Source organism: Pseudorca crassidens, chromosome 17 (assembly GCF_039906515.1).
Source record: "Pseudorca crassidens isolate mPseCra1 chromosome 17, mPseCra1.hap1, whole genome shotgun sequence".
Classification (NCBI taxonomy): domain Eukaryota; kingdom Metazoa; phylum Chordata; class Mammalia; order Artiodactyla; family Delphinidae; genus Pseudorca; species Pseudorca crassidens.
The window spans coordinates 5,075,467-5,100,323 of NC_090312.1; the positions used below are offsets into that span (position 1 = coordinate 5,075,467).

Here is a 24,857-nt window from a genome sequence, read left to right on the forward strand (position 1 = left end):
AAATAAAAGCCACACGTATGAACTAGACAGATGCAAAGCACCCCTGGTTGACGTACAGGTGGGAGCTCAGGAGAGTGTCCCTCAACACACGCACGCAGGACGCGCCTCCGGACACAAGTCCTTGGAACCCTGGTTTCCGCCTGGTCCGCGCACAACGTCTGCATCAGTGACGAGTGGAGGGTGACTTGCCTCTGGCTCCTCGGAGAGTCCCTGGCCGCACGGAGACTGGCCTTTCAGCCTTGACTTCCCTTTAGCCACGTTTCTTTCCTGAAACCCTAATAATGTCCTCACCTATGAAAGAGGCGTAATAGTGCAGAGTCTTTGGGTTTCAAGCCGCTTTTTAAACAAGTTTATCGAAGTGTAGTTGACGTACAGTGTTGTGTTCATTTCTGCTGTACAGCAGAGTGACTCAGTTACGTGTATACACATTCTTTTTCATATTCTTTTCCATGTGGTTTATCCCAGGCTGTTGACTGCAGCTCCCTGTGCCGTACAGTAGGACCTTGTTGTTTATCCATCCTGTACATAATAGTTTGCATCTGCTCACCCCAAACTCCCACTGCATCCTCCCCCCACCTTGGCAACTACACGTCTGTTTTCCATGTCTGTGAGTCTGTTTCTGTTTTGTAAATAAGTTCGTTCGTATCATTTTTTTTTAGATTCCACATGTAAGTGACATCATATGATATTTGTCTTTGTCTGACTTACTTCATTTAGTATGATAACTTCTAGGTCCATCCATGTTGCTGCAAATGGTATTATTTCATTCTTTTTTATGACCAAGTAGTATGCCATTGTATATATGTACCACATCTTCATTATCCATTCATCTGCTGATGGACATTTAGGTTGTTTCCACGTCATGGCTATGGTGAATAGTGAAGCTTGTAGCAAGCAGGGGTTTTTGTTTTTTGTTTTGTTTTGTTTTGGTGGAAGGAAGGCAGCTTCGTGCCTAAAAATCCCAAAGCCAGTACGTGCAGAACAAAACAGAAAATTCATAAATTGCTTTGATTTAGTCATGAGCCATCTAGTTTCATTTGGAAACTTACCAACTAAGTGACTCAGATGGCCTTTCTGTTTGGGGTTTTGTTTAACTTATTTTCAGGCGAAAGAGAAGATAAAGTGGGGGGACTAATTAAAGTCAACCAGAAGTCTGGGGGGCGATTAGTCCCATCTAAACAGTAGTTGTTGCCCGTCACGGGTAAGGCCCCCAAGGCCACTGGAAGATTCAGAAGTGCCGCGTGCACCATCAGGCAGCTGACGTCGCGCTCAGCTCTGTGGAGTGCGCTAGGATCCGGGAGACGCAAACGCCGCACCACAGCCTTCCACCAGCGGCATCGCTGGGTCCGGCACTCTCCTCACGCCCCCAGCTACCCCATGGGAATCTCTCTCTAGTTGAGGCTCTGAAGGGCCTGTAACTCACATCCCAGACTAACCCCTCCCCCGCACCCCCACCCCACATCTCTTCCTTCCCCTGCAGGCTTCCCCTGGAAAAGCCTCTCCTCCTTTTAGTGTCTCAGGTAGCATCCAACCCCCGCCAGATGCTCACCTGTCACCGCTGAACTGCCGTGCAGACCCCCCCTGGTCCGCATCCCTCCCCGCCGTCCACTTAGCACTGGCCCAGCCTCACTGGTCTGCGTCCCTCCCCACCGTCCACTTAGCGGTGGGCCCAGCCTCACTGGCGTCTTGCCTACGCCATGGCTTCACTGTCTCCTGGTCTGTCTCTTCCAGGATTCCTTCTCCCTAGTGACCCTAAGGACAGCAGAATGTCTTCCTAAGCACAGACCTGACTGTGTCTGTCTTCTAGAACACCTCTGTTATTCTGAGCTGCCTCAAAGACAAAGCCGGACTTTTCAGACCCCAGACTTGCGGCCTAGTTTTAGGGGCCTCTGCTTCCTGTTCTTACTGGGCATCCCATTCATGCCGAGCCGCCTGTTCCCCTTTGTCCTGCTCCGTCCACGTGAGGTGCCCGCCCTCTTGGACCCCACCTCGTTTGCCAAGGCCCCATTTTGCCCTCCAAGACCAAACTCACGCTACCCTCTGGACTGATCCCCGATTTCCCCACTATGTCTGTACTTGATTTCTGTGCAGTTAGAGCACCTTTCTTCTTTGTTGTCATTTTCTATATTTTTAATTAGATTCAACAAATATCTCATGAGTTCTTCCACGTGCCAGGACCCAGGGGTTTGCTACAAAAACTCCGAAAAGAAAGTATTATTGTACCTGCTACTCTGTATGCTTAGAAACCAGGCTTTGGATAAACCAAATACTGTGCCTCGAGTCAAACAGCTGCTCGGAATTTAACCGTCTGCCTTTGATGCCGAGCCCACGGCTTTCCCAGGAGGTCACGGGCTTGCGTTTCATTTACTCTGCAAGACTGCAGTCTTCTGGAAGGGAGGGCTGGGTCACCTGGAGATCCGGAGGGAACACGGAAGGTGCCCGATATGTGTGGACTGGAGGAAGGACCTCTACCCCCGCCGTCTGGATCTCCAGAAGCCGCTTCTCCAGAGGCCCCAGGACTCTGCAGAGGCCTCTGATGTAAGGACCGAAGCTTCTGCCTGCTCGCTCCCCACTCCCCGCTCCCCTCCGTGGCATTAGCGGGTGCTGCCAGCATCCTGTCGCCCACCGACACCTCGTCTTCCACCCGGGGCTCCTGTGCCCCCAGACTCCATGATGCTTCTCACTCATGAACACGCTGCCCTTTTGCTGGTGGTGACAGATGTGAGGTTTCCTTGCCTCTGAAGCCTCCTGGGGGAGGGAGAACATTCTCTAGAACATTTGCACATGCAGGCCGTGAGAGGACGGAGGCTGCCACATAGCCTGGGACAATCGGGGTGCACGTCATGGGGCATGCACCCCACTGCTCTGTTCCCTCAGCGACCAGGCCCGGACCTCTTGTCCTCCTGCATCGTCATGTTCAGTCTTGGGGCTGTAGGATTCATACCCCCATTGCAGAGCACGGGGAAGTGGACCTCCACAAGGCCAGGAGCTCGCCACGTGGATAGGAGGCGGCATATCTGGGGTTCCACTCGCGCCCTTGACAATCAGCTCCTGCAGCGTGTGGACCCTGAGTGCCGGGGCTCACAGCCAGGGAGTCAGGGACCACCGAGGTCATGGCGCCCTGTGTGTAGAGACCTCGGAGAAGGCCAGGCGTATGCTAGGTGCCCTAAAATTCCAGTTTGCTCCCTGCTGGCTGAGAGTGCCAGGTGTAGATGGCTGACGGGCCTGTGCACCCACATCTCCCCAGCACTCCCTGCCCCTGGCTTGCAGAGGCGCTGGTATCAGAAACAAACAGAGTTTCGCTGGAGCTGAGTCCACTCTGACCTGGCGGGGCTGGACACAGCCTTCCTGGGAGGAAGATGTACACTGTGCCGTTGATGGCCACAGTGTGGCCCCGGGGCAGCGTCCACGGGGCAGGCTGGCTCTAATTGAATCCTGACTGCTGTCCACCCCTCACCCTAACATTTCCCGCTGGGACTTGCAGGGCACCCCTGGCCGGCTGGAAAGGAAGCCACGGCCACTGGCCAGCCCCTTGTGTGGCCGCGTCTGGAGCGGCTGTCCCACTCCCTCCAGCGCCGCCTCTTTGTAAGGCCCTTGCGGTGGTTATTTGATGACCGTGTGGGATTCTGCTCTCGGCCCTGAGCTGGTAGCATCAAACAGGCAGATACTCATTAACCCATACCGCCTGCAGAGAAACGACCCGGGTGCCGTGGTCCTATGAAGGTGGTGGACTCGGAGATCACAGAGCTGGGCTTGAAAGCCCCAAGTTCATGTAACGCGCAGACAGTCTTTTAGGAGATGAGGCTGTTTAAGGGTGGACTGGCTGTGGCGGGCGGGGAGCTTGGCAGACACTTCACAAGGGAGGGGGTGAAGGACCAGGGACACTGTGCTGGATGCCACCGTGTCTGATGCCGGTTCCCTTTCCTCCAGGTTCCAGTTCCTCATCTTCAAAACGGGATGAACAGGGCCCGCCCGAAAGGATTAGCGTGAGGATTAAGATGAGGTGAAATGCGTGTAGCTCAGGGCAGAGTAAACCCTAAACGGAGGGCGCTGCCCCCTCGGCCTCCTACACCTGTGCTTCCTGCTCCCTTCTTGCCAGGGTCCCTGCTGGAACCCTGGGCTTGTAGTATTAGCAGCAGTGAGGATGGTAGTTAGGGTGCTGCATGGAGTTGGTCCAGACAGGTAATTCTCAGACCTGGATGCTCTCCACAGGTACCTGGGGAGTGTTCCGAAGTCACTGGCCCCTCAAATTTGTCCCAGACCTGTGCCTTAGAGTCCAGTCAAGGGGCCTGTTTACCTGTATTTACGACGCGCTTCCCAGGTGGTTCTGCAGCAGCTGGACTGCTCAGGATCCACTGGAGACGATGGCTGTGTGACCTCAGATGGGGCCCTTACCCTCTCTGAGCCTCAGGTTTCTTTATTGTTAAACAAGGAGGTTTAATTTCCAGTAGAGGATCCCTGGAGATCTGTCTACCCTAACGTGCTGTGAGAGTGAAACAAACAAACGGTAGCAGCCCGCAGGGACGTTTGCAGGAGACGGAGGAGGAAGGGGAAACAAGGTCAGCGTCATAAGCGGGTCAGGAGGCCAGCTTCCTGGAACGATCACTTTGAAAGAGGCCAGTGCATTCCAGGGGCCGTCAGCATCACAGGGAGTGTAAGGAGGGATGAAAGCTAAGTGTATCCCATTTGCTCTCAGAGAGAGCTGCCTGAGGGGAGAAGGGGCCTTGGATGAGTTCCGTGGGGTTGAGGTTGCTGTGAGAGCCTCAGAGGTCAGGGCGATGTAAAAAGGTCAACTGGAACATGCCTTATGGAGGGGTGGGTCCTGGGAGTGCCACCTGCAGGGCTCCTGCTCTGCCGGGAGGTGAGCGGAGCTGAGCTGGAGCAGGACTGAGCCACGATGGGGGGGAGGTCACCAGCCGCCTTTGGTGCCCTCCCCCACCTCTGCCCTCATCCATTAGGGGGACCTTGCATCTGTACCCACCCGGGCCACTGTCCAGCTCTGCCTGGCCATTCAGTTGCTCCAGCCCCAAGCAGATGTCTCCTAATAAAAGTAGACGTTCTCCCCAAAGGCTCTCCAGCACTGAGCGAGCTACGTGGAAAACCAGGTCCAGGTGCCACCAAAAAGTTCTCTTCTGTAAACGTCGCCGTTCTCTGCCCTTTGTTGACTCACCAGCGCCCCCAGAGGGAGAAAAGGGAACTGTCCGCGGAAGCGGTAACCTTGGCCATTTTTTAGTATTTATCGTCCTCCAGTGGCGATGTATTGTTCTCTCGGAATGCACAGCGCTCTCCTCAGCTGTGTTCAATGCAGTTGACTTCTCCAAACGCTTACTGAGCACCTGCTCTATTCCAAGCCCTGGGCTTGTTGCTGTGCAAGATGAGATGCGGGGGGCAGCAAGAGGGGGGCTCTGCCTTCGGGGGCCCGGGGGTCAGATGAGAACTGTTGCACTGGCCTTCGGCTTGGGGGAGGGAGCGATTAATTCTGCCTGGGGAATTGCAGGAGATTTCAGAAAGGTGGAGACATCCATCCGAGCAGCGAGACAGGGGAGGGAGGGCATATTTGGAGAGACACCTGGACAAACAAAGGCCAGAGGTGCATCTCCTAGAACGTGTGTAGTGGAGAGAGAGAGGGTTTGAACAGATCTCTTGATTCACCCCAGGTGATTCGATGCTGAATGATGCTTGGGAACCACTGTTCTAGAAGCTTTTTGTTAATGGGTTAACCCATCGTGTGTATGTGTGTTCACGCACATACGTATTTATTTTAAATGCTCACATATTTTAAATATGTATTGGAATGGATGATATAACAGACAGTTAAATTATCCCACCAGCCAGACAGTACACACGTTACCGTTTTGCAAATTTTACTTCAGACCTTCTCTTTTTGCTCTTGTTACTTTTTGTTGAAAAAATGCAGTATTTCAAGTAAAGCGGCGGAACCCCCCTTTCACTGGTCCCCATCCCTCTCCCCTCTCAGAGGACAGTGTCACCAGGAGGCTGCTCCACGCACGTTTGTAACCCAGGCTGTGCTCTTTCTCTGCAGGGCCCCCCAGGACCACCTGGCGTCCCAGGCCCCCCTGGACCCGGAGGCCCCCCGGTGAGATTGGTTTTGATTTTCTCTCCCCAGGGCACTTAGATGGAGGGTTTGTGGCCCTGGGAGCCGGGGACATCGTGGTGCAGAGCCACGTGTTCGCTCTTTGTCTGAGAGCAGAGCAAAGGCATGAGCAAGGAGGGCCCCCCCGGCAGCCAGCCCTGCAGCCCCTTCGATTGGAAATAGCATCTGAGCTACACAGCGCATCGTTGGCTGCTGCTAGAGATGCAGGGGGAGAGACACACGGGGCTGGGGTCGTCCTTCTGAGGTCTTTCAGGAGCGGGTGGTTTGTCTCCCCTCCCGCATTTCAGGAGCCCTCTGGGAAAGTTCCCTGTAGGCCAAGCGGAGGGATGGGGTCCCACTGGGTGGGGCAGAGGGAGGTGTTTCCACCCATCCCGCCAGGCAGGAATGAAGGTGCCGGTGGCCCCGACTGCAGACCAGACGAGCCCTGCGCCGGCCAGCCTTGGAGGTGTGACGATTCCACATCTCACCGTGGCCCACACCAAGGACAGCCAGGTGCCCCCGAGCGGTATCCACCCCTGGGTGCCCTCGTCAGAGCTGGAGACCTGGGCTCCTGCCAGGAGAGGTGCTGGGAGAAGTGAGCTGATGCTCGGAAGAGGTCAGACTGAAGGTTCCCCTCTGGTTCCCTTTTCAGGGTTTGCCTGGAGAGATCGGCTTCCCAGGAAAACCTGGGCACCCTGGGCAGGCGGTGAGTGACCAGGGCATCCCTCCCTGCACTGTCCCGTCTCCCCCATCCTCTGTGACGGGAGTGGCCGGGCCCTTTCAGCTGCCCCCCAGGCCGCTTTCCAGCGGGTGACGCTCCGTGCCCTTTCCTCCCTGTCGGCAGGACCAGGACCCTGGTACCCAGCCTGCCTTCTTCCTTCCGTGGTGCCTGTCACGTATGTGCTCTGTCTCCTGGGGCCGCTCCCCCATGGCCCCAGCCGGAATGCCGACTGGAGCACCCTCTCCCTAGGCCACCGCCTGTGCTCTTGTAACTCAAAGGGACGTTCAAAAGTCCTTTGCTGTTTAAAGTGTGGCTCCTCGTCTGTAGGGCCACTGCCAGAGGGTCGCAGAAGTGATGGAGGAGGAGACGTGAGACACGGTCCAGGGTGCAGCAGAGCTCTTCCTGTCACTGTGCCGATGGTGCTGCTTCTTTCCCAGCCGAAAAGATCCTGGGGGTCTGGGTCTTCTCCTTCCTTTAAGTCCTGAGGGTAGAGCTCATCAGACCTTAATGTCTCCACACAAGGAAGCGGGTGCAGACTGAAGCTGGGTGTCTCCTGCCGTTTTGGCCTGTAGCTCTTCAGGGCAGGATGGTAGGCGTGGCCTTGAGCTTCCGATACCATGTGACCATGATGGGCCCTCCCAGGCCTGGTGATGGACCTCAGGGGGCCTCTGCTTGTCCGGAAGGCATTTCGTTACCGCCGGTTCTCTGATGGGGCCAGCAGAGGAGGGGAAGGCTGTGGGCACAGAAAGCCTGTGCGACCCACAGAGCTGACGGGGGGTTGGGACGCTGGAGAAAGGCGACAGAGGGAAATTCGACTGTGCAGCACACAGTGGTTGTCCCCTTGTCACTGGGCCACAGTTCCATTGGTGGCTGTAGATGAAGGGACGTGATTGCTGAATGCCAGCGTGCTCGGCCCCGTTGAGCTCCAGGCCAGGCCAAAGGCTCTCGACGTAAATTAAGGGCCGTGACGCCCACTCTCAGGCGAACGGGTCCAAACCTGGAACACGTGGTTAACCGTCACCCACAGACGTTCCTGAACACGTGGTCCACACAGTTTCACCCACAGACACTTGACAGCAGCGAGAGCGCCACCGGAGAGCCGGAACACAGGACCAGTCCTGCGTGTCTCGCCCACCATGCCGACCAGCTTCCGGCTGCAGCAACTCAGTGCAGCGCTTCCCTAACCGTGCCTTTCACGTTGGTCTGTTTTTCTCCCTCTTGGCGCAGGGACCTCCTGGAAAGGATGCGCTGAACGGACCCCCAGGCCTGCCAGGACCAAAGGTTGGTGTGAGTTTGGGAACCCAAAACACAGAAGCTGAAGAGATTTTTGATTGTTGGTTGCCTGGGCCTTGGATCACGTTTGGATTCCGAGTCATGCCGGGCTTGGAAATGTTTGGATTTCCAAGGTCAGATATGGGCGAGCCCCTTATTCCTACTTAGGTAACTGGGGAAGGATTTGGAGGCCTAGGACTTTAAAATTATTCTGTTAGAAATGTGTGTGTATTTTATTTGCAAGGAGAAAAGCCTTTCAGATACTCTTACATAATAAGAGACTTCAGTTTAGAAAATACTCTGGTGGGGCTCATTACAGTAAGATCATTAAGAAAGAGTCAGAGGTTAACTATCATAAAATTGGGACGCAAGTTCACAGTCTACCCACTTCAGATGGACAATTAAAAAACCATACAGCCAAAATTTTAACAAGTGAACTTCACCTTTTCATAACAGACGTTAAGCTCAAGGGTGAATGTCAGCCGTCCTCGAAAGGCAACTTTTGGATGTTATAGGAAAATTCATCATCCTTTTCCATAAGCAGACTTAGAAGCTTAACTTTTTCATGACAAGATATAGAATAAGTATGGATTCAACTTAATTTTATGGGCATTTCATGTAAATATTCTCCATCCTCCTCGCTCATCTTTCAAGACAAAAGATAAGGGCTAACCAAGTATTTTGTAATCTCAAAAGCACTTAGGCAATATCTTCCCTCCTCTGCATCCCTCATTTCCGTTCACTTATGTCTTTATAAATCGAAAGCAGAGCCGTTGAATATGGCATCTAGGAAGTGGTTTGAGCTGCGGTTTCTGGTCGCCGTGGTCGCACACATTTGAAGAGTTTCAGTAACACCTAAGGCCCAGCAGTTTTCTTCCTTCCAGCCTGGACCTGGTCCTGAGACTGTCTCCTCCAAGCCCAGCCCCTCCTGTTTACTTCCGTTTGTGTTCCTTACAGGGAGCCCTGGGAGACAGAGGGGCAGACGGTTTGCCCGGACAGCCTGGCCCGCGGGTAGGGACTCCTTCCCCATCACGTCTGTTATTCTAAACGGTGTGTTTGGGGCTGTGTGTGAACCTCAGCTGACAGGGCCCAGCATCTGTATGAGCTGGAGTGTGGCAGGAAACAGCCGGGGTCATTGCAGAGGGGCTGTTTGAAAGGCCGAGGGCGGGGTCAGGGGGTCCATGGTGACACACCCTGGACTGGTGACAATGGATGCCACCCCTGGGGCAGAGGAGCAAGGGGGCAGTGCGTTCCTGGAACCTGGGAGCCGTGTAGCTGGAGGAGAGAGCCCCCGAGAGAGCGGGAGCCTTGGGAAGAAGGCCAGCATCGTTGCCTAGCTCGTCCTGGGAGGGAAGAGGCAAGGGGGTCAATACCCCCTCCTCTCTCTCTCTCTCCTGTCCCTTAAGCTTTTACCTCCCTCCGATGCTCCCTGACCCCTGACCCCTATAGAAGCAAGGAAGTGCGGCTGGGCTCATCTGTAGAGTTCAGCGTCTCAGGTGTGGCCTGGGCTCCGGGTGCAGTGGGTACAGAAGAGAGAGGGCTGGACTCTGCGTGCGTGTGTGTGTATGTGCGTGTGTGTGTGTCTGTATGTATATATGTGGTGTGGCGTGTGTGTATGCATGTGTGTGTATATGTGGTGTGCCATGCATGTGTGTGCGTATCTGTATGTGTATGGGGGGGTGGCGTGTATCTGTATGTATATGTGTGGTGTGGCATGTGTGTGTGTGGTGAACGTATGTACGTGTGTGCGTATCTGTATGTGTATGGGGGGGTGGCGTGGGTGTGTACACGGTGTGTGCGTGTGCACAGCGCCTTGCTTCCGGAGAGGCGTGTGTGCACACAGCCGAGCGCATGGGGAGCCCTCTCCCTCCCGTCACAGGGCCTCCGAGTCTACTGGGTTAAGCGCTAGTTAAGGCAGTGACCCGCTCTCGGCCACCAGCTCCCACCCCTGGCCCACAGGCAGGCACCTGGCGGGCTCTCGGCGAGGGCTCACTGGGTGGAGGGTGGGTCACAAACCGCCCAGCGAGGGCACAGCTGCGGCCTGGACTCACCTTGCTGGCCAGTGAAGGGCCGATGGGTAAATCCCGGGGCCCTGGGTTCCCTGCTGCCTCGCTTTTTCAAGGAGCGAGCATTCTTCAGACCAGATGGAAACCGCAGGTTATAACGCACCGAAGCTGTCTCAAGGACGCCCGCCGGCGGGACTCAGTGTGCAGAGTGCCCACCGGGAGGCTCCCGCCCGCCCTGGTCCCCAGACTCTGATTATTGGCCCCTGCCCCCGTCGGCACACAGCGAGCCGCCACTGCCACCTGCGAGCACAGCGGCCCTTCGTGTTTTAAGACTCAACATTCATGGTTTAAAAAAACATGTATAATGATGCCCAGTGACTGATGTGTGACTTGCTGTGTTTTGTCACAGCATGGACGAAGCACGCATGCTCTGCCCTGAGGTGCTGGTTAGAGGTGAACCACGTGGTCTTAGAAGCACCAAGGCCACCTTCCAGGGTCTGAGGGATTGACTGAAATTCAGGCATTTCCCAGAAGGAACTTGCAGCATTTGCGTCGCTCCCTGTTACTCTCCTTTTTGGACTCCGTGGTTTTGTGGAGTCCCCCGTACCTTAGAGCTGTGTTTCCTCCAATCTCTGAGTTGCCACACCCTTCTGGGCTTACACCGTGTGAATTTTCACATTCCGTTCAATAGTCTTCAGAAGAATCTGTTCCCATCGAGTTCCCTGTGCACGATTCTGTGGGTGAAGGTGATCAGTCAGAAGTATTGGGGTGAAACTGAGGTGCCCTCGGGGGTTCCTTTCATCTTTCCTTCTCCGTGTTTTGTGTGTATGTTCACCCCTAATGGCTGGAAGGTTCAGAGAGGTCTGTTACTACAGCTCACGTGTCATTTTTGTACGATTTCTAGTGTGATACTTGAAAAAAATTTATCTAGAAAGTTCAAAATTGTGAGTTTCTGCCGTTATGATGCTTTTAGGACATACTTTGTAACTTCAGAGGAGACCTGGCAGGAGTCCTAGTTACTTTATCTTGACAACATGCCAGCTAAAGATAAATATCTTCAAAGAAGATGATGGCTGCGTCCTGGACGCGGCGGGTCTTGAGTCAGCCCAGAGAAGGGACTGGTTGTGGGATGAGCGGATGCATCGCCTCTTTGGCTCGTGTCAAGAATTCCGGACGCTGCCCGGCTCTCCATGGGCTGTGCTTTGGCTTAGGATTCAGGAAGCACTTCAGGTGGCCTTCGAAATGCTTTCTACCCAAACTCAGCCCCCCAGCACCTTTCCCACTGCAAAGGTGTGACCATCCTAGCAGCATGTGGGATCTTCCCGGACCGGGGCACGAACCCGTGTCCCCTGCATCGGCAGGCGGGCTCTCAACCACTGCGCCACCAGGGAAGCCCCTCCTTGTTGTTTTGAGCTGTAAGTGTTTAGATTCAGGATGAGTGGACTCAACCTGTTTAAATGCTGTCAGGGCAACTCCAGAAGCTGTTTCTTTTGAGGGAAGCAGAAGACAGCGTGAGGGAGTGTGGACGCCCTCTCTCCAGAAAGGCGAACCGCTCGGGTCTTCAAAGCCTGTGATGCTTGTGCTGCTTGTGTGAGAATCGAGGGTTGTGGCTGACGGGGGCTCTAAGGGTGTGGGACCAGCTGGGATGACGGCCATCTCTGCAATGCGAGTGGAAAATGATGGGGTGTCTGTTATTTTATCTCCAGGGTGAAGTTGGGGAGCAGGGCCCGGCAGGCCGACCTGGAGAGAAGGTCTGTTCCACCTTCATTCGTTCAGTGCGTGCGTTTGTTAGTATACGCTACGCCTCGTGTCACTTGTCTCCCTGGAGCTCACGACCTTCCCATCGTGCGCTCGTTTACTTACCCCATGACGGTCGGCATGTCCTACGCATCTGTCGCTGTGGTGGGTACTGGGGTCACCACCACTGGCCAAGAGCAGTTGAACAGGTGCAGCGAGTGGGGCCATGCAGGTGGGGGGGGCATAGGAGTCCCTCTCGCTCAGACTTGGGGGATGTCAGGAGAGGGGGCCAGGAGGTGACCTCGTGGCTGATCCAGAGGAAGGAGGAGTCAGACAGCAAGAGAGGCGAAACGGGTTCCTGGGGAGGGAGTAGCAAAGTGAGGACCACGTGGGGACTCCCCATGAGCAGACTTGCTCGAATTTGCTTTCCACGTTACCCCCGCTGAGCCAGAGGTGTCTGGGGGGCCGGATGGCAGGCGGTAGAGAGCACAGTTCCCTCACCCTGGACCACGGGAGAGCCCCCTTGCTGAGAGCCCACTGAACAGGGATGCCGTGTTCTTTCCACAGGGACAGGCAGGGCTCCCAGGCGTGAGGGGAGAGAAAGGAGAACAGGTGAGTGGCAGCAGTGTCTTCCCAGCAGGGTCACGTGCCTGTGCCCGAGGAGAGAAGCCCCCTTTGCAGTCTTCGACCCTGGGGGGATGGGTGGTGATTCAGGCTGGGATTAGAGCATATTTCCTCAGTGTTCATGGAAGAGAAAAGGAAGGGGATCAGGCCGCTCTGGTCCGAGGGCTGGAGCAGAAGGACGGTGGCTGCGGGGTCTCTCTGAAAAGGGTGGAGCAGCTTCAGGTGAAATGTGTGGGAACGGTTGGGGCTGTTACCTGTCAGGTGCAGAATTCGGTGCTTCACACGCACCTGACAGGCTGTCCCTTGAACTTGGTTTTCACCACGGCAGGGCAGGTTGGGAAGAAAAACACAATACTTTGCCCAAGGTCCCCTTGCTCTCACCTGGAAGAGGCGGCCGTTACACTCTGGTGAGTGCTAATGTTTCCTTATTTTATCTTTCTCTGTAGGGAGAGAAAGGGGAACTGGGACTCCCGGGACCGAAAGGTGACCGAGGTGCAAAGGTAGGAGCTCCTGTCGTTGTCCTGGTCATCCGCTCCGTGAGCCGCAGAGCGTCCCTTCTGTAGTTTCTGTGCGTTGCCTGCGGTTCCGTGGAGAGGGCAACTCCTTGGAGTCATGGTGGTGGCCTGGCGTACAGTCCTGGTTCTACCCGGTGTGGTTCTGAGATCTCATCTGACCTCCTTGTGCCTCTCTTGCTGGCCGCCTTGTGCCTCCCTTGCTGCCTCCCTGCGTGATGCTGACACAAGCTGAATCCGCGGGCAGGTGGTTCCAGGAGCCCCTCACGGATACCGAAATCGGTGGATGCTCGAGTCTGTTCTGTGAAATGGTGGAGAATAATGAATACAGTCAGCCTTCAGGAGCCAGCCCACGGGGGTCGGGGCCCGCTGTGTGCCAGGACCGTGGGAAGCACTGCACGTGTAGTGACTTAAGTGACACTCGTGACAACCGGAGAGGGGTCATGTTATCAGCAACACCCCCAGTTTATAAAGGAGGAAACTGAGGCACAGAAAGGCCAAGCCGCTTTCCCAGGGCTGCTTGAATGGAGGGTGGTGGAGCCAAGACCCGACCTCAGTCTGGGCCCAGCGTCCTGGCTCTGACCAGGTCCTCACCTCACACCAGCCTGGCCTGAGGGGAACCTGAGGAGCGGCCACACCCCCGAGGGGCCCTGGTGCCCCTGTCCGGCGCGGTGCTGTCACCTTGTTCTCCCAAGTTTGCACGCTCATCCCCTCCAGGGTTCTGCCCTCGACCTTTCTCAACTCCCGTCCGCCTGTCTCGGGCTGAAGGCTGAGGGCTTTGTCCTGGACAGACCTGCGATCTATAAATAGAGATCCTGGAATGGAAAGAGCTTTGGTGGGTGAGCCATTCAGGCCTGCTGCTCTCCTGGACTTTTCAGAAAGCAGTTTTTATTTGAGAAACTCATTTCCAGAATGCAGAGGACTCAGCGAGACCATTAAGCCCGTGTTACTGCTTTGGCAGAGTTGCCAGGGCCACAGCAGAATCACATTCAAGCTTCCGAAGAATCTGGCCTGCTTTTCTTTTCCCCTAGAGAAATATGTAATAATAGACAATTCTGGTCAAAATAAAAAATCTAAAATAAGACATTCAGGCAACATTGCCCCCTTCTGACTGTGCCTTGAGCACCCCTGCCTCAGTTCTCTGGTCCACTTTCTCCCCACCAGCCACTGTGAGAATTTTGTCCCCAGGGCATCTTGGAAAGTAGGGTGATACTGCGTCTGTGTCAGCTAGCGCTCAGAGAGTTAAACTACGGAGAAGCTGGGATGGGAACCAAGGCCGGTCACATTAACTGCAAAACTCAAAGACCCTTCTCCAGCCAAGCATCTTCCTGTAAGTCAGAGAGCCGCCTGGGCTGTGCCCCACTGGCCCACTGGCCCTTCCTTCACCCCGCAGCCCTGGGGGCGGGGGAGGCTTCTCCAGAAAGGTGGCCTTGAGGCTCTCGGGGTTAGAGACGCTCTCCAACCCTCTTCTTGTTTATGTCTATTCATACGTTCCACTGGGACACGCTCAGCTTTGGTCATTTGGACTTTTTAATGGAGGGTAAATTGGTTTGGATGAGATTGGTTTTGGAGCACGAGGTCGACAGTGTCAAGAGAATCGGGTAAACTCGGATAATGCAAATAGCGCTGAGAAAGGGTTCTTCTCTCTGAAGCTTCTGGAACTTTAGTCAGGGAAATGCTGCACAGTGAGTAGTTCAGGACTTGGATTCTGAGTTTAAAGCCAGCCTGAGCCATTTGCTGGCTGTGTGACTTTGGGCAGGTGAGTAAGCGTGGTAGCTTCCGTGGAATGGGACACGGAAGCACCTCTGTTACAGGCATTTAGACGGAGATTAGAGGCGTTAATGCCTGTAGAAAAGTAAGTCGTACCTGCGGCTAAATCCTATATAACCATAGAAATAATCATAGAAGACTGTGTAACTACATTTTATTATCATATTATTGTTACTAAGAGCAGCCTTTCCTCTCTCTAAGCCAACTTTATTCATTCATTTGTCTGCTAATAACCATGAGTGGACCCAGGCCTGCAACAGGCCTGACCCTGGGCTGCTCGGAACACACCTGGGCCTCAACATCCATGTCCTGACACCATCGTGGCTCACATGGGATGACGGGCTTTGGGGACCGCACCTCCTGGTGGAATAGCCAGTGACCTCTTTTCCTCGGGGCAAATGTAGTAACAATTTTCTCCTCAGTGGGCCCTCGCTGACGATCTCACTCAGCCCCCAGATGATGCTGTGAGCTGGACGTACTATTGTCATTATTTTGCGCAGAGGAAGACGAGCTGACGGAAGTAGAATAACATATATAAAATGGTAGAGTTAGGTTTCAAGCTCAGGTGATTCAACTCCCAAGCCTGTGCTGTTTACAGGAATGTCATAGTCACCCGTCAGGCCCCTGAGAAGAGCCTGTCCCCTTCGAAGAGGGTGGGGCAGGGCCCAGGGGAGTTCCTAAGGGCGCTCAAGCCCTTGGGCTCCAGTGCACAGTGTGGAGAGGTTGGCGGCACCACGTTATGGCTGCAGCAGGTGGGAAATCACGTAAATGTCATCAACAGGGAGGTGGATCGTGTCCATTTTATTACCTTCGTTGGTTAATTAGTTCTGTCTCTCCTTTGTTTTATTTTAGTGATTGCTTTGAAGTTTCTAGTAGATGTCTTTAACTTACCACAACTAAATCTCTAAGTGCTAGTATACCACTTCATGTATAAATGTACGAACCATATAACAGTATATCTTCATTTCTCCCTTTTAGCTTTTGTGCCATTGTTGTCATACATTTACTTCTACCTGTGTTCTAACACCTATAGTACATTGTTACTGTTTTTGCTTTAAACAATTGGTTATCTGTTAAAGGTGTAAATAAAAAAGAAGTATTTTATACTTTAAAAAAAAGTTGGATCATGGATCACTTTATTTCCATGTGCACCATGGAATAGTATTTAGTGATATAGACGATCTACAGCTACACATACCAGCATAGACACTTCTCAAAATAAAGTTCTGATGTGTCTGCAGTATTTTATAATTTGGAATCTATCTATCTATCAGGTAGATGTGGGGTGGGGGATTCTGTTGTCTTGGGAAAGGTATCCCGGGACAGGCAGAGCTGGCAGAGGGTTAATGGTAATTTATTTTCCATTTCTTCATCTAGGGTGAAACGGGTCCAGCAGGCCCCCCGGGATTACCTGGAACTGTAAGTTAACTCTGCTTCTAACCCTTTCTCCTTCTGCACACATACCACTTAGTTATAAGTATCTTTTTAAGGGAGTCTGTCAGGTCCTGTAATCCAAAAATGCGTAAGCTTCACTAGGAACCACCTTGTGCTTACTGATTGATTTTCGTCAGCAAGCACGGTTACTGTTTATTAGAACACTGGCTAGACCCTGAGCGGACATACCCACCTCTTGCCTATGGGGAAACAGAGGTCCAGAGACGAGAAGCCATTTGTCCAGGGTAAGACTACAACACAGATATACAGCCACGACTCGCGCTTCTACCCCTCGCGTGTCTGAAGGTGGGCGTTGTGAGTTCGGGATGAGTAGTAACAGCGTGGGCTTTGGAGCCAGGATAAAAGTGGGTTTGAATCCCGGCTGTGCCGTTCACCAGCACTGCGGTCTTAGACACGTTATTTAATGTCAAAAAGACTTGGTCTTCTCGTCTGTTAAGAAAAAATGTTATACCTATAGCTCTCTTGTGCATTTGTAGTGGAAATTCACTGAAATAATACAAGCTACAGTGCACAGTTTCTGGTACATAATAAATACTAAATTTAAAAAAAAAAACGAAGGCTATATAAATATGTGAATATGTGAATATAGTTTGCATTTTTTTTTATGTGAATGTTGCTTCCCTGCCTTGATATTCTGTGCTTTGATCGGATGATTTTGGGGGAGGTGAACGTGGCCGTGATGCTGGCCATGGCGGGGCGCGTAGGGATTGGTCATTTAGTAGCTACAACAGGGGACTGCCTCATGTGGAGGGCAGGAGATGAGAGAGCCTGAACACCCGGAAACCCCGTCTGCAGTGTGACTAAGATGGGCCCTCCGTGGTCTCTGTGTTACATCACGATGCCACCACTGTTTTCTCCCCACACACAGGCCCCTCAAAATGAGACACAGCAAGTATTTCAGAGTCAAATTTAGAGTCAGAACTGGCCGTGTAACATTGTGGTTTAAGACTGGTAATATTTAACGTAGGCAAGTTTGCAGGGAATGAACACCGCCTTTTGGTGGGAGGCATAGTGGTAACGCTTATTTGAGAGGTTACTTGGTATTAACATATCGTAAAGTGTCTGTCTAACCATCAGATTAGAGACTCCATTCCTAGGCATCTAGCCCGAAGAATTATTTGCACTGTGTGTATTTAAAAAATCACGTACAAGGATTTACATTGTGCTGTTGCTTATCATGAAAAATCACAGGCAACCTACATGACCAGAAGCAAAGAATTCACTAAACCACGGAATATGTGTATCATGGAATCCTACTTCATAAAAATTAAACACACACACGTGCACTACGCATATGGCTTTAAATAGATGCCAATATTCAAGAAAAGTTAAGTAGCAAAGCTAATTTATGAATTACGGCGCGTGTGCAGGCTAACACGGGCTCCGCAGCCCACCTGCGTGATGTCCAGCATTCACTGGCCGTGTGAACTTCATTAAGAAATTTCTTTCTCTGACCTTCAATCTTCTTACGTATAAAAGCAGGGCAAAAACAGATAAAACTGCTTCTTTTACTGTGAGGAATAGATGAGTTAACACATATCAACAGCCATAAATAATGCTTGCTGTTCTTATTTGTATAACTCTCGTGCAAAGTTACGCATTCCTATACATTCATAATTGCAATTGGAAATAGATACAAATGGGTCTAAAATATGCTAAACTGAAAAACAGTGTTTTCTTTTGGGGACGAGACTGGGGTTTGGAGAGATGGAGGGCACGGTGTAGGAAATGCCCTTTTTCTCCCTCCTTGTCGAATTCATTGCGTTTTTGGACTAGAACCCACGACGTCCTTTTGTCCGCTCACTTATATTTGAGCACCTGCTGAGCCAGACGTTGGCAGAGCCTCGTCAGGGAGATACACTCTAGTCACGTGGCGGCCCAGACACACGGATCCTGCAAATCATAGTAAATGCCGTGACGGCAAAGAGCAGGTGCATAGCAAGGGGGCCTCATTTATATTTGAGTGGTGCAGGGGGAGGGAGATCTCTGAAGACAGGACATTCAAACACGAGCTCTGAAGGGTGGACTTGGTCAGTCAGGTAAAGGAGAAGGGAAGCGCGTTCCAGGCCAGGGGAGCGGCGGGTGCGGGAGCTTTGAGATGGGAGGAAGCAGGCTGCCTGGGAAGTATTCATGCAACGCAGAGGGACGGCCATGTGGGGGCCAGTCCATGGGGTCCTCAGCTGCTGGGACAGATAGTTTGCATCAGCTGGGCTCCCTGGGCCCAGAGCTGAGTCCCGCAGCCTGGCTTCCTTGTCACCTGCGTCGTTGCCAGCAGCCGCTGGTGGTGGAGGGGTCCAGCGGTCCAGGCACAGCTCTGATTACTCGCGTGGATTCTTCCGTTTCGGCCCCGCCATACCCTGAGAGGAGACTGTGTCATCCCATTTCACCGATGAGAGCAGAGAAGCTGGCAGGTGTCCGAGGTCACACAGTTTAAGGTGGAGGTGACAGGCTTTGAGCTCAGGCTGCGGGACTCCAGCGTTCCCACAGCTAACCACTGTGCTTCCCGGATTTAATACCTGCTCAGGGACTTGAAAGGAGCACGGGATCCTAACTGTCAAAACTCGTCATCGTTAAAGGAGCCCTCGGGGCTGTATTCTTTTACTCGGTAAATCTGTCAGAGGCAGGTTGTTAACGTCGATTCACGTCCTTCTCATTTCTGGCTTCCTTTTCAGACGTCCCCGTTCACGCCGCACCCAGGGATGCCGGTACGTAGCAGCGGCTCCTCGGGGCTGCACGGTGTCCCCCAGCCTGGCTCGCGATGTCCCCAGGGGCTCTGGGAGCTGGGCCCGGGCCGTGTCCTAACTCTCAGCCCTTGCGTCCCAGTCGCTGCCAGGCATCCGGGCTTCCCGACCTTGTCCTGGCAGCCAGTGGGGACAGACCCTGCGAGGAACCAGCTCCAGGGTCGGACAGGAGGTTCCAGGGGCCTGGAGGCTGCCTGCCAGTAGCCAAGGGCGAAGGCCAGCCCTCTCTTTGGGTAAAGTTACCTCCTCACTACACAGAAAGTGGCTGGCGGTTCCGAGCAGGACAGAGTCATGTGGGCTGGCAGAAGACCAAAGGGCAGAGCAGGCAGTTCAGTGGGTGTCTGCAGTGAGGGGCCCCGGGCCTGGAGGGCCTCGAAGAGACAGGTTGAGAGGGGCAGTTCGGAGGCCGGAGGGGACCCAGCCTGCGTGGAGGGTGGCTGGCGGAGGGACAGCTTGTGGCTTCTTGTGAAGATGAAGACGCTTGACCGAAAACGATGCTCGCCATGGCTGCAGCCTCCAGGAACCTTTCCCTCCTCTTTCCACGAGCAGCCCCCGTGGAAATAAGCGCGTTCAGGGGCTCTGCCTGCCCTGAGGTCAGCAAACAGCCTCCTGTGGCTCCTTTGCTCTCAGGGACGTGGTTCTCCCGCTGTTAGGACTTGACAGGCCGCACCACGCGCGGCGGCGGAGGGGCTTGTGTGGAGGATCCACCTGTTTCCACGCTTAAGTAGCTGTGACTTAAGAAGCTCAGAAGGACCCTGTATCTGATGGAAAAGAACAGAGTAGAGAGAGAGAGAGGCTGAGTCGGTGCCGGAATCACTGCGGAAGTGGGAGGATGATTTTGAGCTGCTTCGTAGGAGGAAGCGAGGGCGGGAGGGCCGTCACGCGGCAGTGCGGCTGCAGAAGTGCTGGGAGATGCGGGGGGAGCAGGCTGGGTCCTCTCCTTTCTCAGAGGAAGGGCTCAAAGGGACAAGGCGGCAGAGCCTCGAACGCGGCAGGTGCAATGCAGGCACCGCTGTGACCGTCCCTGTGCCCAGGGATGGCCCGTGGCTCGGAGGAGTGAAGCTCCTTGCAAAGGGCCTTCCTGAACTTAGCAATTGAGACTTGGTTGTCAGCCACGAGGCCCTGGCCGAGCCCCACCGTCTTCCTCTTCCAGGACCACACGCACCTACCCGATGCCTCTGGGTCTCCCTCCCTCACGCCCACCCTGAGTCCCCAGATCTTGAGGCAGACCTGCACATCCAGCCTCTGCTTAAAGGAATTGCTCCATAAAAGATGATTTCCAAGGTGCTCCCATGGGAAGGGACTGAGAGAGAGCCAGAGGTCTGCCCAGCCTCCTCTTTGAATCGCAGTGGTACCACCTTCCTGCAGGGTCGGAGCTGTGCAGAAACCAGGAAGTCACTTTCAGATGCAAAGCAAGGAGCCTGTGTCCATGAAAAAAAAAAAAAAAATTCATTGTGGATTGTTGCATGAATCCCTCTGGGGCTGCCTCATTGCCATGGTAACCGTGTTGTATTGATGGTTTTGAAAGATGTTCTGTTTGATTTCTCCTTGCTCCCAGCTGTGTGCCTTCCAGCCCCTGCACACGGGGAGGGCTGCGAAATTTGGAGGGGCGGCAAAGTTTGCAGCATGATTAAGAAGGGGAATAAAAAGGGGGAGGAGGGCTGGAAGGAGAGCCCCTCTTCCTGCCGCTCCAGGGTTGAGAAACCTTCTGGGGATGTCAGGGACCCCAGCGGGGAGGCCTCGAGGTAGCAGGGTGATAGCCGTTTGCGGAGAGCAGAGCAGGGGCTGTGAGATGGTGAGCAGGTCTGGAGATGTCAGAGAGGAGAAGGGAGCCCACTCCTTAGCTGGAGGAGGGAGGGCCAGGCAGCCTCAGGCTTGGAGACATTGCCGTTAAGAACTTAAGTGAGGCTTTGTAACTGGTTTAGAAGCAGCCACCTCGGGAAGGCAGCCTGACTCCACCCCCTCAGCCTGCAAAGGATTCCCAGACGCCCAGCCAGTGCCCTGCGTCTGCTGAGCCCAGAGAGGGGATTTGGCTGGGCTGACATCACCAAGGGGGCATTTGGGGGAGAACGACGCTCCCGCATTCAGCGTTCAGCAGCTACTGATGGGCACCTAGTGTGCACCCCTGCAGGGAAGACTCTGCCTCCTGGCTCTCAGGCCCTGGGTAGAAATGCCTTGAGCATCTTGCCTGTGAGTCCCCAGCGTCTCTCCTCTGTCCTGGCCTGACCACTCCTGGTTCCTGAGCCCGCTTCCTGCCACCCACTGTTCCTTCCCCCAGCTGGCAGAAAGCGTGTGCAGGCTCCTTCCCTGTGCGTCACCCGAGTGCGTCCCGTAAGCCCTTTCATCTTTGCAGATTGTATCTCCAGGGACTTGTGGACCAGACAAAAGAATTTTGCAAATCCCCCAGCCCCCCACAGGAACTTTTCTAGGAGGAAACCATGCTAGAAATAAGGGTATTGTTGTCTGGTGACCGGAGCCAGAGTGCGTTCTTCTGAGCTGGTGGGAAATGGAGATTCTAGAAGGAATGAGCTTGCAAGAGCAACCTCATTTAATCCAGGCTCTCCGAGGTGTACTGTGCAGATTCCACTCAACAGCTGGTGCAGAGGGAGTGACGCCCCCAGCCCAGGGCCGTGCAGACACTAACTCGGGGATCAGTGATGAGCTTGGGGGAGGGCAGGCAGGAGCCTCGGGGGCAAGGTCTCCAAAATCTGCCCACGCGTGAGTAGAAAGCGTCGTGGAACCTGCAAAGGGCAGTTGCTGGCGGTGCTGGCTTCTCCTCCAACGAAGGGGTGTGTGCAGGACAGGCAGGTCCGCGCGGCCTGACCTGAGGGTGGGCTGAGCATGTCTGCTGTACTCTGCTTCCCCACCGACAGGGAGAACAAGGGCCCAAAGGAGAGAAGGGCAATCCCGGTGCGCCTGGGGAAGTGGTGAGTGCCCTGGGCTCTGCGCCCTGTGCCCCTGCCCCTCGCCCCTCACTCTGGGCGGCTGGTTAGACGGGACGTCTGAGGGCTGAGCAGCTGCAGCTCTGAACTGCGCACAGGAGCTCCCTGAACTGAATGTGGCCCCTTCCTCCTCCCTTAGGGGTCCAAGGACGCCCCCTCCGTGGACCTCAAATTATGCCCATTGCACGTGTCCATACCTCCCCCATCTGCCCGGAGCAGGGGTGTGACCTAGTCCATTGATAGGTTGTTTCATTTCAGGGATCACAGGGTCATCCTGGAGAACTGGGGCCTCGGGGACCCATTGGACCACCGGTAAGAAAACTCTCTGTCCACCTGTTGGCTCCTAGACCCGAAAGCCCCGCCAGCGCCTCCATCCCTCGCTGGCCCCTCTCACCTGGCATTCCTGGAGTGTCCACCAGGGGGCACTGCCACAGGCACTGCTGGGACTGTGAGTCCAGTGCCCTGGGGCAGAGAGGACCTCACAAAGCGCCCCAAAATGCAGCCCCCGGGGGCGGACCCCGCCTCTGGGGCCCAGGATGTCGCTGCTCTGTCGCTGAGGTGTCGGTGTCGGTGAGCTGGGCTCCCGCCATGCACTCCCTCCCCGACTCTGTGCAGCCGTGCTGGGGACCAGGGCTCCCCGAGGCTTTTCAGCGGCGGGAGGTGCCCTCCTCCCTCCCAGCCCCGACTGGCAGCTGCAGTTTACGTGACGCCTAGTGTGTGTTCGCGTCTGGATAGCATTTCCCTCAGTTTTGGCTTCGTAACCGGCTCTTTGTTGGGCAGTTGTTGGTGTTCTCTGAGAGTTCCGTGGGAGCGGCCCGTCTGGGCTCAGACGGCGCGGGCCGCCGGCTGGCTGTGTGCCCCGGGCCGGGCTGTCCCTCTGAATATTGTTCACGTCAAGATAAAGGGTGGGTGCTGCTGTTCCGGGGGTGGGGAAGACGGAGTACGATACCGGAGGCCAGGAGCTGTGATCTCTGTCCTTCAGTTCGGATCACCTAATTCTGATGACGAAAGTGCCCTGACGTCCCCGCATGGGGCCGAGGACGGCGTTGCCTGTGGCTTCTCACCTCCCCGTTTTGTTTCCCGTGCAGGGTGCCAAGGGACAGGAAGGCGCGCAGGGGCCGCCCGGAGCAGCTGGGAACCCCGTGAGTCCTCCCGGGTCCCACAGGAGGGGTTCTGGGCCAAGCACCTGCCCCTGCCCGGGCTCCCAGCTCTGGGCAGAGTGTGGGGAGGGGGCCGGGAAAGCGCCGTCCACGCTAGAGGGCTGGCCGGGGCCGGAGCCTCCTGAGCAGCCAGGACCAGAGACGTGCCGGCGTCTGCCACGTTCCCAGCATCTCAGGGCTTCATCCACATGCCAGCCCCGAAAGGAGTCTCCCGCACACACATGGGTGGCGCACACGTGGACACACGCAGACGGGTTTGTCCCTCTGAGAAGCACGCCCACGTGCACATCCACACGTTTGGAAACCGAGATGCACACGCACCGTGATGCGCACACACATATGTACACCCGTATAAGGACGTGCACACATATAAATGCAGTTCTGGCAACTCCAGGAAGACAAGCACACGGGTACCCTCACGCGCTCGCTGCTCCTGGCCCACTATCTCCGTGGGTCGGCACTCGTGCCCCTGAGCTCTGACTAGCGTTGCGTCTACCGGAGCGGAGCCCCGAGCCCAGGCTTCTCCAGGGAGCTGACAGACTCCCGCGGGGACTTCCGGGAGGGGCGGTGGCATTAGAGCAGCAGCAGTGCCAGGCAGGCAGGACTGCAGGCCCCACGTACCCGGCTGCAGTCTGCTCGCACGGCCCAGCCCACCGTGCATGTGACTTAGTGGGAACGGGTCAGCCCCGGGAGCTGGGCGGCGTGGACGTCGCAGAGAAGGGGCTCGCGGTCAGCTCCTCCGTGCTCCCAGAGAGAGACCCGCCCGAGCGCAGCCTGCGGGAGAGGGAAGCCGAGCGCAGGGGCGCGGGCGGCAGGAGAAGTGCGGGGAGGCCCCAGTACTGGGAGTCCCCTGCGTCCCCGTCTCCCTGGCGGTGACCCATCTGGAATGTCCTCATCCACCTCTCCCGTCATACACTCGTCCAGCCACCAGTGTTCAAATCCACCTCCTCCAGGAAGCATGCCCTGATTCGCCAGTCAGATCCAACACAGGTACGCACACGCACGCACGCACGCACGCGCACGCATACGCACGCGCACGCACACGCAAGCTTTCCCCCGTCAGTGCCGGAGCAGCCCCGGCATCTTCAGAGGGAGCCAGGGCGAGAGCAGTGCTGCTGAGGCCCGCTCAGGCTTCTGCCACCATCCCCACCGTGAACTCCCCCTCGGCCCTTCACCAGCGGTTGGTCACCAAGCCCGGGTCGTTCCTCCCGGCACCGTTTCCAGGGATGCCTCTTCCTGTCCAGCCCACGGCTGCCTCTCGTGTCCTCTCTCTGGTCCCCGAGGCTTGCTCATGCCCTTACGGTCGACCTGCGTTATCCCGGAGCATATTTCTCTGCAACGCAGGTCTGCAGAGTTTGTCCCATTTTGGGGGTTTTCTTTCCCCCAGGCTCTGAGGATAGAGGCCAGACCCCACCCGAGACACGTGCATGTTTGGATCTGGCCTTCCTTTCTGCCCGCCCTGCCCAGCACACATTCCACCTCTGCCGCCTATGTGCTGTGGTCTTAAGGAAGGTCCTAGGCTGCTTCTGTTCTCCTGTTTCCCACCTCTGTGCTGGAATCCCACTCATTTCAGGCTTGGCGAGTTGGGGTGCACCCGGACGGGCGGTTCGTCTTATCTGTGGAGGGAGTTTCAGGTTAGAAACGTTTCCAGCAAATCAGGGAGAATTGAATAGAAGGCAGGTTTGGAGGGAAACTGGGGGAGCTGCTTATAATCAATACCTTGGGCCTTTCTAACCTTCTTTTGTCTCTTAATAGGGCGCTCCTGGACCTGTAGGTCCCCCTGGTTCCAGTGGCCCCCCAGGAAGTGCGGTGAGTAATCGGGG

At 55.1% G+C, this 24,857-nt stretch overlaps 1 protein-coding gene across 3 annotated transcripts in view; it reads left to right on the forward strand.

Moving 5' to 3' along the window:
* Positions 1 to 24,857, forward strand: part of COL22A1 (collagen type XXII alpha 1 chain) — a 259,547-nt gene that overhangs the window by 151,529 nt on the left and 83,161 nt on the right. For all 3 annotated transcript variants that reach the window (XR_010936688.1, XM_067712824.1, XM_067712825.1), the window contains 13 exons: positions 6,044 to 6,097; positions 6,747 to 6,800; positions 8,043 to 8,096; positions 9,045 to 9,098; positions 11,800 to 11,844; positions 12,398 to 12,442; positions 12,901 to 12,954; positions 16,114 to 16,155; positions 18,864 to 18,896; positions 21,806 to 21,859; positions 22,133 to 22,186; positions 22,963 to 23,016; positions 24,790 to 24,843. Coding sequence is in view for 2 of the 3 variants with exons in the window: in XM_067712824.1 (XP_067568925.1) it covers positions 6,044 to 6,097; positions 6,747 to 6,800; positions 8,043 to 8,096; positions 9,045 to 9,098; positions 11,800 to 11,844; positions 12,398 to 12,442; positions 12,901 to 12,954; positions 16,114 to 16,155; positions 18,864 to 18,896; positions 21,806 to 21,859; positions 22,133 to 22,186; positions 22,963 to 23,016; positions 24,790 to 24,843 (651 nt within the window). In the remaining variant the exon portion in view is untranslated. The remainder of the gene's footprint in view (positions 1 to 6,043; positions 6,098 to 6,746; positions 6,801 to 8,042; positions 8,097 to 9,044; positions 9,099 to 11,799; positions 11,845 to 12,397; positions 12,443 to 12,900; positions 12,955 to 16,113; positions 16,156 to 18,863; positions 18,897 to 21,805; positions 21,860 to 22,132; positions 22,187 to 22,962; positions 23,017 to 24,789; positions 24,844 to 24,857) is intronic.